This window comes from Mauremys mutica, chromosome 8 (genome assembly GCF_020497125.1).
Source record: "Mauremys mutica isolate MM-2020 ecotype Southern chromosome 8, ASM2049712v1, whole genome shotgun sequence".
In the NCBI taxonomy this organism is placed as follows: Eukaryota; Metazoa; Chordata; order Testudines; family Geoemydidae; genus Mauremys; species Mauremys mutica.
Window position 1 is genome coordinate 75,311,446 of NC_059079.1, and position 14,095 is coordinate 75,325,540.

Consider the following 14,095-nt stretch of genomic DNA (forward strand, 5'->3'; position numbering starts at 1 on the left):
ATATTTTTCATTAACATTCGTGCACTTCAATTGCTCTTTGCCTGCTAATTCTCTTTCAGGTACACACTGTAACATTCTGAACCCCGATCATTTTCAAACATACACCTATTTTATTTAAAAGAATTTGACCTGCCCTTGAAATGTTTCCTCCTTAGCTCCCCAAATATGGTATTTCTTTGCAGATGTACACCTGTCTGAGGCCCAGGACAGGGGAAATTCCATATTTAAGAAAGTAGGGAATGATTCTCAGGCAGTTTAATTTAATTATGGGCGACACAGGTAATGATGCCTGTAGTTAAAATTGCTTATAACTTGCTATTCTATACACTGTTATCAGTTGCTTATAATTTACCACACTGAAATGTGAAACCATTTATATACATATAAAGAGCTAGCTGAAAAATAAAAATAGTTCACAAAACTTTCAAGAACTTCCAAGATGGTTTCATTCCTTTGCTTTTTGAAACAGGTTGATTTTCATTTTGTGAAAATTTCTACTGAAATTTCTTAAGGCAACATGTATCAATTTACAAATAGATTTTTTAAAAAAGCATTCTACTATAGGACCTAACTGACCAATCAAAACTGACAATGAAGAAGAAAACCCTTTGCATGAAATCAAAAACTCAAGATCAAACCCTGAGAACAGTAAATGAAAGTGGATACATAAAACCTGAAATGACAAGTGAAAACTTTTGAGATACAAATTTTTTGCTAAAATTTCTGCAAACTGGGGAAATATTGTGAAAATATTTGTAATCACATCCATCTGAAGCTGCTCAGACGTTTGGAATGTTAGAATAAGTCATGAGATGAATTACTGGGTAAAGCAACTGAGCTAGACAATGATGCATTTATCAGATGGCTCCATAACTTAGCACATTTTATATATATATATATATATATATATATATAACAAAATCAATTGACAAGATAGAAAACTGAAATAAAGTAAATCTAGAACCAGGGTTTACATGATAAACAAAAGGTTTGGAAGAATATGTTCATTGGGTCCGTTTCTCTCCTGTTCTTCCATCTTGTGTTGTCATTTATACCTGTGCAAAGTAGTTGTGAAATGCTACCGGATGGCAGGGTTTTGCACTCCCTTTGGCCAGGTATAATGGTGACTCAAAATGCAAATCAGGGAAGAATGAGGCTCTGTGGTAAGGAAATGGCAAAATACTCGAAAATGGTGCATAAAAGAGGAACCTACTTTAGATGAGACTATTACTGTAGTCCATGAGGGTTAGTGCTAATCCCTCAAAGTTCAGTACAGTCGCAGAGAAAAACTTGTCTTTCTCTACCACAAAACTGGCTACTGTGGAAATTGGAGCATAATAACATTCACATCCACAAATTAGGAATGATCATGTTTTGTGTATGGTGGCCTCTGCTTTATATGCAACGATGTATATACAGGGTCTGAATGTTCGTGCAGACAAAACTGCTGTGGATGCATATAGGTGTTTTCTGGTATAAGGCTGAACCATCAACACCCACTGGGTGTTATAATATACAGAAACTCTCAGCTAATTTGAATATTTTCAGTTTAACTGAATTGTTGGTCTATTAAGTAAACTGTATTTTTCTCGGCAATATCTCTCCAACATAAATTGCTTTCTTATTTTTAACTAATTTGAAGTTTCAATGATATATGATCAGATTTTTGTTTATTTCAGCACTACTCCTGTTCTTTCTAATGAAAGCAAGGTCGCAGTGTATGTCAAAGGTGGAAGAGTATAAATGTCAAAGAAACTTTGAGAACAGTTCTGATTTTTAGATTCACAGGGATTGTTGTCTTGCACAAGCAGCTACATATTTGCATAATTAATTATGTACAGCACATACACAATAAACTACACCCCTGTAAGAGCTACTATAGCCAATAGACTTGCACACTCAACATGCATGTCAGTGGATTTTAAAAGCCGTGTTGCAGGATGCACCTGTGTATCAGAGATCAGACTTCAGATTATGTGCACAGAAGTCTCCTCATTAATTAAGGATAATAGATTGTATCTTTTTGCTTGGTACTGTTTGAAGGCCTGCACATGCGGAAAGGCTTGTGAAATTGACGAGTGCCTACTCCGGGTGTGCAAGTTCAGGAGACAGTTTTACAAGATCCTTGCAGCAGCTATGTATGCTGGCCTTTCTGGTGTCAGGATATGTCTCTCAACTGTGTACGTTTATTCCAGCTAAAAGCTGAATTCCATCTCAGGAACTAACAGACATGTCTCATCTCTAGAGAATTCATGATTATCTACCATTGCTATCTCTTTGAACATTTCTTTACATGGAGCAATACCTCTTGTGGGAATTAAAACATATTAATGCATACGTTGTGTTCCTAGTTACTGCTACTGAGACAATGAATAGGAAAAGCTAACCTGCTTTAACCACGCAGTGTGTATATATTTTGTATATTTAGAGATCTCTGACAGACCTGATTTTCTTTCTTTCTTTCTTTCTCTTCCTTGTCCTCTTTCTGCATTGGCAGAGCATCTTGGATTTGAATTAAAGGGTATGGAACAACCATTCATTTGTTAATCAGAAGCCATTAAGAGCTGCCCACAGTCCTTAACATTACGGCTTTAATGGGATGATTAAAAAATCAGCTGTTCTGCTCTTTTTACTGGCACCCAGAAAGATATTTGGATAAAAAAAACCCAAATGTGAACCTATAAAAATACACATGTATTTGTAGCAGCACGTTTTTCTTTGTCATGATAAGAAGCACTATGTGCAAGGCATTACTGGAATACTAAATTGTTATATGTCTCCTCACTGCAAATCTTTTTTCTGTATTTAACTTGAAGAGCTGTGGTTTGTGTTAGTTGGAAAGGTGACCAGCAAGTGTAGCTTGGTAATGGACAAATATTCCAGTAACAGAAAGTCTAGAATTTAGGCCACTGGGGAACAAGAATTCTGCGTGATTCTGCAATCGTTCTGCATGTAGATCTCCCACTGAAATCCAGGAGAGTGCAGTGGGGGATTGGGGTCAGAGTGATGCTTTTCTCACAAAACATGTGCTTGGTTTGAAAGAAATTGGTTTCAAGAGGTAAATCAATTAAAGTCAGCTGAATTACCCAGGAAGCGTAGTGAAGTCAATTGGGGAGCGTCTTTCCATTGACTTCATTGAACATTGATCTGGCTCAAGGAATATAAGCTAAAGTTTTCAAAAGCACCTTAGGCCCAGACCCTCAAAGGTATTAAAGGATCTGAGTCTTAGTGACTTACATGCTTTTGAAAATTTTACCATTAGATAATCTTAGGAGCAGAAAAACCCCATTTGGCCAAACACATGGCTCCTTTCTAGTTGACCATAATGCCGCTCTTTTGTCCTGCATCCCCATTAACTCTCTCTACAGAAGTACAGTGCAGAGGTCTCTTGAGTTCACATTTTGTGCTGCAGTCATCTTCCCTTGTACTGCATCCCCTCTAATTTGTTTTGTGTGTGTGGCATAGTTCTGGCAGAGTTCTCTGTTTACTCCTATTTTTTACATTGCCATTTGCTCAGTGTGCAAAACCATAAAGAGCCAAGGCCCACAAACCTTATTCAGGACCATGCCATGTTTCTGTATTGAAGGAGCTGGCGTAAAAATGGATGGCATCATATTGCCTCAAGTTCTTACTCAGTCAAAACTCCCAGTGCAGTTTTGATTGGTTAAGACAGCAGGATTTGGCCTGCTGACTATGCTGATGCCTCTTTGCAAACCTCTCTCACATTCCTCTAGGGGCCATATTATTCTCACGGTTGCACTCGTGTAACCACATTGGGGTTATGCTTGGGTAACTGAGAGCAGAATTTGGTTTAAATTTCCAGTAAAAGCTACCTCCATTCTGTAAACACTTCCTTTATCACTTCTTGCAGATCCCTGAGACCTGCTGTTGCCTTGTGTTGCATCCTTTCTAAGTGAATGCCTTCCTTTGAGCAATATGGTGCCCAGCTGTGCACACAGAGATCCACAGGGGATCTGATAAGTGCCCTGAACTGTTTTTCCCTCTGCTCATATATCTTTAGTCCAGATTCAGTGCAGCCAGAGAGATATGTTAGCTAGCACAGAGCAGACCTACATGATTAAGACACTTAAATTCCATTTGATGGGCTCACTGTGGCATGAGCCACTCACCTCTGGCGTCCGGGGGCTAAAGTCTTTTCTCAGCTATCCAGTGCAAATCACTAGACACTAGCATAATGAGAGTGGGCTTTGTCTCCTAAGGACCCAAATCCTTTCTTCCTCAGGGTCTGGTCCTGGGTGCTCCCAACTCCCACTGGTTTAAATGGAAATGGTGGGACTGGGGATCTTGCAAAAGAGGGTCAGCACCCATTTAGATTGGGCTCCCAGTGCAAAGGGGTTTGGTGGTTTCAGCACAGCCCCCAGTGGATATTTGTCCACCTTTCCAAACTGCCACAACACTGAGCAGAATTCGGCACAGGTAGTAGCCTCTGCTCCAGAGTAGCCCAGAACCAGCCTGCCAGGACTGATTCACATCCTCCCAGCAGGCAGTTCTGTGCTACAGAAAGTGAGTTCATTTTGGAGAAGGAATTACAGAGAAACTGGTGCTGCTATTACAAATACACTTTTAAATAACATTTAGAATTGAGGATTTTTGACATCCCTTTTTAGTTTACTTCTTTCTTGTTTTCCTTGTCCATTCCCAGTCTCATTATTAGGCAATAAACATTAATAAGCTGTCTTCTCTACTTCATCCATTCTTCACTTTCCATGTGTTTGCTGTAGTACCCATGACTGGAACTGTGACTGTGTCTGCATTACTTGACATTAAATGATTTGTCCATAATGTCATTGTTTTAGAATGATGATGATGACTATTATTTATTATTTGTATAGCATCATAGGTGTGAATGGCACTTCAGAGACAAAAGTTGACTGGCCCTACCACAAAGATCTTATAATATAAATTAAACATAAAATCACTCTCTATATATTTACATCATTTTCTTTCTGTCACTGTCCCAGTGAGTTTATGTAACACGAAGGGATTATGTTATCAGCCATCAATTTAATGAGACTTTGTGGAGCCAACCTAGATTGTTTTCAACAGTCATGCATTGAGTTGTGCTGCACGGTGAGGTTGGGATTTGATCCATGGGGAAAAGGGTTGCAGTATAGATGAAAGTTTTTGGGAAAAAACTAACTCATTTGGTAGTTTTGCCTCCTCCACCACTATCCCTCCTTTTTTCCATTAAATAAAAGGCAGGGTTTGCATCTGAAAAAAATAACATTTTTGCAGCAAAAATTGTGAATAGTGAAAATTCTCTATGAAAGTATCATTTCACCTGGTTTCAAGGTAGAATCAGATCACTTCCCCCCTCCCCCTGCTATGAACAAATATGTTCATCCAGCAGAACAAATCTTGAACAGATTCATCCACAAGCAATAAAAATCACATCTAGCTGCTTTGGCAAATTTGTCTTAAATCTCTTAAAACCCAGGCTCGGCCTTTGCACATGCAATACTCCACAACTGTGATCAAATGGAGAACAGATTGCTTGCTGTCTGTATGGAATTCATAACACCAACTGTGAAAAAGAGACTGTCAGAACTTTCTGAGCTGCTCCCAAATAGCGTTAACTTTACACTAAGATCCACAAAAGTATCTTGTTAAGCCAGCCATAATTTTTTAGAGCTGACTAAAATCTAAATGAATTTGCTGTTTATATGTTCCAGGAAAAAATGTTTTTTTCAAAATGAAATTGTAAAAATGTGATTACGTCAACTAAAATTGGTTCACAAAATCCACTGAAGGGAGGTTTATATTGCATTTTTGAGATTGGGGCAGCCGGTCCTGACAGATCAAAAGAGTAATGTTTCCTGTTTGTGAGGTGAGTAATGCCTGAGGCCTGTAGAGCACTGCTCACCTCAGCAAAATAAAATCATGCTTCTTGCCTATTTTAGCTGTCCCTGTTGTTTTTGTGCTGGTACCACCAGTTGTGACAGGACAGTAGCTCCTCCTTCACCATTAGTCACACTGGAGTTACAGACACTGACAATGAAAATCTCCCAATCTTTGGTCCCCTCCAATCACGTCATGACCCCTCTTGTATTTCTCAAGTTTGATGACCTCCCAAGATGGAATGTACATTTGCATTAATGATTCTAACAACAACATGATTGAACTGGAGAACTTGGAACGTTTGACCGAGTGAAAGGGGCTATACTGATGAAATCCAGGCGTGGAAAGATGCGTCTCTCCCCTTCCATGCTTCTACCAGTACAGAATATGCACCGCATTCCCCACCAGGCAAAAATACAGGGAAGGGGAAAGCAAAAAAGCTGAGTTAAACGTCCCAGTCCAAATGTGAGTTCTTCCCAAAAGAGGACATATGAAGATTTGACGTAACGGGGAGGTCAGAGAACATCAGATCAGACTGCATGCTCCAACAACCAACAACAAATCAGTATGGTCTGCATCACAAGTGAAACCAATCAACCTTTGTGCAAAGGGTCAGCACAGAACCTCAGCACCATTTAGGTCCCACCTTAACCCCTTAGGGCTAGTGAGGAAGGTTTGGGCTGGCCTTCTGCATACGAGTAAATTTTATCCCAGTTGAGGAGGAACTTGATGAATTGCTTCTCAGAGGACACGCTACCCTAACCCAGTATCGGCCAAGGAAAGCACATGGAGGCACCAAAGCTTGGGAGATTCTTGATGTCATCCTCTCTAATGAATGTTGAAGGAAGATGCCAGTAGTGGTGGAACTAGGATGCAGAAAGGACAGAATAGGTAAGAAATTCTCTATTCCTGTCACCTGTAATAATGACTATGCTAAAAGTCTCCTCTCTGGCCTACAGTGTGAATATCTGTGTATGCTGCATTCATTCCCTACCCAGAACCCATGTTCAGTTCAGCGGAAGCTTAACATGCAGGACATGTGCAGCCTGTGTCATAGAGGTTCACAGTGCAGAGCAGAGTTTCCCCCGCTTTTTGGATCACTGCTTTAGAATGAATGTTCACAGTGGGCAAAATGAAATATTTCTGATTTATTTTTACACGTTGATAAAAAGAAACAAAACCAGGTGGATTTTGACACTCTCTGGCTTCTCAAGTAACTACTGCTGCTTTTCTCCTGTTTAGACCTTCAGAAAGAGAATAATCTTTTCTATATTAGGTACTTCCAAAAGTGGTGGGCTAAGACAGGCTCAAATCCCAAATTATTTTCTCTTAGCTTTTTTTAAAATACTTTTATCCTACTACAGGACATGACTGTACTCCTACTCCATTCCTAGCACCTGATGCCATTCTTACTTTCCTTCTGCTTTTACCTCCTATAGCTTTGCAGTTGCTGGGGATACCAGATATAGTGTAGTGAGGGCACTTAGTGTCTCCTGGTGGAACATGCCACCCTAACAACTGCAGCAGGGTTTTTCTTGCCGAATTTCTATGAGAAAATGTTCTAGAGAATGCTAATTAATTAAACCCCAACAACCCAGAATGCTGTATAAATAAAACATGCTATTGGGGCATATTGACTTATTCATGGTACAAGTCTTTTTTTGGTTCTCCCTCCCCTTGGGTTCACAAGATGATATAGTGGGCCAAATTCTTCTCTCAGTTATTCAGTTGGAAATCCAGTTACTCTATTGATTTCAGTGGATCTGCACCCATGTAACTGGGGGCAGAGCTTGGCCTACTGTATTCACACAAGAAGAATAAATGCCTCTAGCCATGTGATTGGTTGACGATATTTGGGTTGAACTGATTTGAGGCAATCTGAATCTTAGCTTTTCCCCTGACTCCATCCTGAACAGTTTTACGGACCTGATCAGTGTGGATAAATTACTTCTCTCCAAGAGTGTGCTGTTAATCTGTTGCAAGTGACTGATTTCATTGGCACTGAAAAGTCTTCCATTACAAATAACTATGGATCTCTCCTGCTCGTTACAGCCATATCTTAATAGAAACACTAGATCACTGATGAAGTTCAGTTTAATTTCACAAGTGTATGTGAGTTATACAGTGTGGTTGAGACCATGCAGTGTCCCATGATACAACTCATTCCTGGAATACAGTTGCCAAGAGGATTAACTGAAATGAATCTGTGTGACTGTTTGGGTTGAAAAATTAATAAGATTACTTCCCAGGATTTCATTAAAAAAATACACTGCTGTTATTGGTTACTGGATTTTCAATACTCTGTCCCCTCCCTGTCTTCCAATAGCCAAACCACCTCTCCTCCAGGCCCACCCAACCTTTGATTATTTAAAAGGTTTTCTTTTCAGCATCTGTGTGCTTTTGTGCATCGGATGTTGTGATTTCTGGAATAACTCTAGGACCCACAGCATGCAGTTGCTTCAAGAAAAAAAAGCAGTCCTGAGTCCAGCAGAGAGAGATATGCTGGACCTTGTGATGGGGCCATCAAATGATCAGTGTATATATGTGAGAGGATGTGTGTGACAATCGGAGTCCAGACACTCCAAAGGGAGAACAGAGGTTCTGAACCCCAAAGAATAAGCAATTGAATCAACTGGTTGTATCTGATGTTACTGTGTTACAAAATGTGTCGTGTCAGGTCTTTTATTGCTTGTAATGTTCTGGCAATATTCTGTAATATTTTTATCCCCACCAGGTCTCTGTTGAGTGTGGAGTGTGTGTGGCAAAGTGAACTGATAGCTGGGCGCTGGTTTCACTCCATTGGGGGTGATGAACTAGAGGGGAAAAATACAAGTGTTGGGTAGTTAAGAATTTGGGGAGACAGATTTGGGGGGACTTGGCACTGAAGGGCTGTTGAGGTCACCCTGTCAGGGGTTACTAGGCTGGTGGAAGCCAGGGTGAAAACATACACTCATAGGCTGGCTACTGGTGTCAGAGCTCTGAGCCATGTCAGCCTAGCGTTAGGCTCCTCAGGTTACAGGGCAGGTGGTGACTGAACCCCTTACTGGTCCTGGTGGTGCCCAAAACATTGCAGTGGTGTAGCTGGCAGGATTTGAATCTGTGTGGGGAATCTCTTAGTAGCCAGCCTACAAGCATAAGGGTGACCTCAACATCCCCTTCTGGTCCCAAGTCCCCCCAAATCCATCTCAGGTTACGCAGAAAACAAATATAAAGGCACAGTCTCAGGCTCTACATGTCTGTAATAGCTAATTTCCCTTTTCTAATACAAGTTACCTATTGCCACTGAACAGTTTCCCAGCATGCTCTCTGACCAAGATGTGCACTTCACTTGATGCTGGTCCTCAGTTTTTGGGTGTCCTTCACTTCAAATCCCCTCTCTTTTAAGGGTTTGCAGTCTTTTTGTCTTTCTCTCAGACTATGGTGATTCATGGAGGGGAAATTCCTCCTCTCCTAGGCTGGGTCTACATTAAAAAATTATGTCGACCCAGCCATGTCACTCAGAGGTGTGAAAAATCCACACCCCAAGCTACGTAGTTAGGCTGACCTAGCTCCCAGTGTAGACAGCGGTAGGTCAATGCAAGAATTCTTCCATCGACCTAGCTACCACATCTCAGGGACATGGGTTAGCTACAGTGACCAGAGAACCCCTCCCATCATTGCTAGGGTGACCAGACAGCAAGTGTGAAAAATCAGGATGGAGGTGGGGGGTAATAGGCACCCCCGAATACTGAGACTGTTCCTATAAAATCCGGACAGCTAGTCACCCTTGTCATTGCAGGGGGTGGTTACACTGAAGCAGTACAGCTGTCCCACTCTAGTGGTTTAAGTGTAGACTTAGCCTCAGTTTTCCAAGACTGGGGTTTGTTTGTTTTTTAATTTCAAGTTGTTTCAGTATTTTCTCATTCATGCTAATGGTCCACCATTGTCTCTTCCTGGCTGGACAATGGACGGGTACTTGAAGTAAGTTCTGTGTAAACAACTGGTTTAGGAGGAGCCCATCCCTGTTGTGAGGTGTGCTTGAAATTGTAGTTCTGGTCATGAGCATACTAGTCTAGATTCATAATTACATACATTTCTAATCTTAGTCTGTCTATGTATCTCCTAAGGACCATCAAGTTAGAACATCACAAGCTTTCATAAAGACCTGACTTGACATATTTGTATACACAATAACATTGTATACAACCAGTTGGTTCAGTTGCTTATTCTTTGGGGTTCAGATGCTCCATTCTCCCCTTGGAGTGTCTGGACCCTGATTGTCTCAGTGGGTATGGTCAGGGTCCTGTTTATTGGATTAGCAAGGCACCTGGGGAATCTGCTGGAAAGTAAAAAGAAGAGTTGTGAGGCTATTGGAGATCATGGACTAGAGGTCACAGAGCTGTTATAGGGGAGGAGAGGGGACATTGATAAGTTTGCTGGGGTGCAGAAGGGAGGGATTACTGGGCAGAAGGAGGAAGCCATGAGAAGAGGAGGAGAGAATGGTAGGAGATCTCAATGTGTTTGGGGAGGTTTGGGATAATCATCCAAGCCTTTGGGTGCTTATCAGAACTGGACCATGGAACACTTTGAGATCTGCTGATAACTAGTCTATATCGGTTGGATTCTGCTGCTATTTGTGTGTTCAGAACACATTATTTTCACTGGAGTACATCTTTAATTAGTATATTTTTCTAACCTTTGCAGAAGCTGAAGAGCTCTATCAGAAGAGAGTTTTAACCATCACTGGGATCTGCGTTGCATTGCTTGTGGTTGGAATAGTATGTGTGGTCGCTTACTGTAAAACCAAGTGAGTACAGGCAAACAAGTGAAATCTAACAGCAATATTCAAGCTTTGGGTTCGCACTTCTAGCTATGGTACTTACTGACCTAAGATAATACTCAAAGGAGATGCTGTACTGTGCTTTTCACTTACAGCAGAGAACATGCAAGGTCTAATAGGGCAGGGGAATGGAAGTCAAAACTCTCTCTATACCTGACCCTGTTTAGAGCTCGTAGGGGTACCAGATTATGCGGGATATTCTGCATTTCGGCTGAATCAACCCCATTTTGCTAAGTCAGGCAATGTCCTGTGGATGAGAGAACAAGACTCCCTGTAGCAATGGGAAAAATCCATTAGGCTGGGACCTAGGTGACCATGACTTCTGGTCTCACCTCCACTGACACTTGCTTATATTTCAGTGAAGTTCATAACAATTACTGTTGAGCAAGGCTTCATAAGCTTTCCTAGAAGACAATCAAATATATTTCCCTCTATTTTACAAATAAGTTAACTGAGAGGTTGCAGGAGGTCATTGCAGGCAAAACTGGGCGTAGAACACAGGTCTCTAATATGCAAACCCAAGTCTCATTCAAAACCACACTGCCTTGCCTAATTAATATGCCAGATCTATGTGCCTGGCTGGCCTTCTCTAACCAAACACCGCTCTAACCACTAGCCACACTTCTCTCCCAGAGCTGGCAACAGATCCCAGCATTTCTAATTCCCAGCATTCTGCTGCTGTCTAGAAAATGGCTGTACAACCTGTTAGCAAAGTGTGTGCACCTCGGTCCCCCTTCAGTTGCTGCTCCTCACAGAAGATAACAGTCACTCCTTTAGCTCAGGTGTAGAGGTCTGAAGGTCCAGGGATCAGACCTCACTGACAGCCCACGTAGTGAGTTCTCGTGGTTGCACACAGCTGAAAGTTGAAGCTAGAGGCTGGAAGCTGAACCTAGACAAATTCAGACTGGAAGTGAGGTGTAAAATGTTACCAGTGAGGGTAATCAACCATTGGAATAATTGACCAAGGGTCATGGGGGATTCTCCATCACTGTCAATTTTTAAATCCAGATTGTAAGTTTTTATAAAAGATCTGCTCTAGGAATTATTTTGGGGAAGTTCTCTGGCCTGTGTTATATAGACAGTTGGACTAAGATGACCGCCATGGTCCATTCTGGAATCTACGACACTGTGAATTTTCTTTTTAAAAACGACTAGTTTATTTAATTCACAGAGTGAGGAAATGTCTTTAAAAGTGAGTTTCACCATTATAACCTGTCCGTTATGGTGCCACGTGCAACAAAACCCAGGTGTTCCACCTTGCAACCATTTGTCACACATTGGCTTGTATTACACAGTGGTAGGCTTGAAGGTGGAGAGTTATCACTTTGACTCTGATTTGCTGTGAGGCCTCTATAGGGAACTCATGTAACTTCTCCGTAGCTTAGTTTTTGCCATCTGAAAATGGGGATAATAATACCTCTCTGCCTTGCAGGAGGTGTGTGAGGCTTAATCAGTTTGAGAGTCTCAGCGAAAAGGACAAAACAATCTTATTATTAATACAGATATTCCCTTGGTTACTGAAGGTTTCAAACACACATCTCTCATTTGCCCAGGTAGAAATAATGGAACAAACCCTGAAGTCCTAAGTCAGTTTTCACGGCATCTACACTGTGGAAAAAATCCTACCCACTGAGCGTGCACGATGCCCCTAAGAGGGTGAGAAGGAAATAAGAACATGTCCCTGCTGATCTGCTGCAATGGCTGGGTTAGCTGGGCCTGGGCAGTGTGGGAATCAGTTGTGCCCTGACACGCATCCTGATGATCTTCCTGGGTTGGTGCATCCCCATACCATGCCTTACTGTGGGCTGTGCCTTAAAGTCATATGTGGCTCTAGCCCTCTGTAAAGGCTTCAGAAGTTAGCTCAAGGGTGTTATACTTAGAATTTTGACCATGTTTCTCCCAGCTGTGGTGTTGGCCCAGGATATGCAGTGGACACAAGCTAAATGGATGCTAGAAGGTGGAGGCTCTGTTCCGAAACCATGCTGCAAGGGTTAACCCAGGCAAGCAGGCAGCTGCTTTCTGTAGATCAGCAGCTGGTCACTGTACATCCAGTATCACCTTGTTGTGAGCAGCCACCAGGCCACACTTCACCTTACTGACTCATCAGACACCTGCGCAATGCTCGTTCTTCTAGACCTTGTCTAAACAGGCAAAAATAGGACCCATAGATCACCAGCACTGGAGCTCCAGGGGTGAGAAATGGAGTGTAGACAGGACACAGTAAGTTCCTGAGCTGCCCTGTCTTCATCTCAGTGTCTACCATGCTGCCATTGGTGGAACTGCATCAGAAGGCACCCAGAGTGAATTTCACTTCCTGCTTTTGCCAGCATAGATGCAGCCTGCTCACCTGGAGAGACAGCGTTCAGTCCATATCTAAGCATGGGCTTCTCATGTTGGCTTTGTCTGCAATGACAACATTGCCCTCCATTAGTGGGAGCAATGGGAGAAGCATCAGCAAAGGCAGACCATGTACATTTTTGCCATCATGTCATCTAGTAAGCCTAGATGATATGATGGATTAAAACTTCAGTGGCTTTCAGTGCCCCTGTCTATAGTATAGTATATATAGTATAGTGTTTCCACCATTGCTTCCGGCTAGAGGAGTTGTGCAGTGCAGACAGCCCTTGAGTGCTTAGATTTGTAATTGGGACCAAGCTGCCAAGTTTGATCCAAACTTTCCCAAATACCACCTGACTTCAGAACAGCCATTTTGGTTTGGGGCCATCTCTGCTTATGTGCTTCAGAAAACCTCAAACGTTGCAGAAAGATCCTAACGTTGTAGAACATTATCTTGTGCTCATGATTTTCCACTGCCCCTGGCTACAGTGTGCTGAAAGTGTCTCCGAGACATGAATTCGAAGCATGGCCTTGTCCTCCTTATTGTCTCTCTCCCCTACAAGGCTTTGGGTGTGAAGAGTCCAAGGAGATATTAGAATTCTAAGTAAACCGTATGAATCCATTTCTCCTTTGTGCATTTTTAGAAAACAACGAAAACAAATGCATAACCATTTACGGCAAAATATGTGTCCCGCCCATCCAAACCGGAGCCTTGCCAACGGCCCCAGTCACCCTCAGCTGGATCCGGAGGAAATTCAGATGGCTGATGTAAGTGGCTTTTGTATAAGGCAGTGCAGAAGTGTATTCAATGCCTTTTTTCAGCCAGTGATTTCGTTTAGCTGTAACATTAAGAATTTGACGTTAAAAGCTGAAATTGAATGGAATTTTTTTTTCCAATGGAAAACCATTTGGGTTGGGGTCAGGACAGAAATGTATGAACTAATCATATTTAATTCTCTACCACTCTGTGAAATGCTCCTGGTATTTCCTGTTCATTGATGATATCCCAGAATGCATCATTCTGGACCACTACAAATACCATGGACTACATGGCTGGTGGGGGTGAGGCTGTTAGGTGTG

At 41.9% G+C, this 14,095-nt stretch overlaps 1 protein-coding gene across 1 annotated transcript in view; it reads left to right on the forward strand.

Annotated features, from left to right (window-relative positions):
• The window catches only part of NRG2 (neuregulin 2), a 184,157-nt gene that overhangs the window by 153,706 nt on the left and 16,356 nt on the right, over positions 1–14,095 (forward strand). The window contains exons 7-8 of the mRNA XM_045028853.1: positions 10,543–10,645; positions 13,660–13,783. Coding sequence (XP_044884788.1) covers positions 10,543–10,645; positions 13,660–13,783 — 227 coding nt within the window. The remainder of the gene's footprint in view (positions 1–10,542; positions 10,646–13,659; positions 13,784–14,095) is intronic.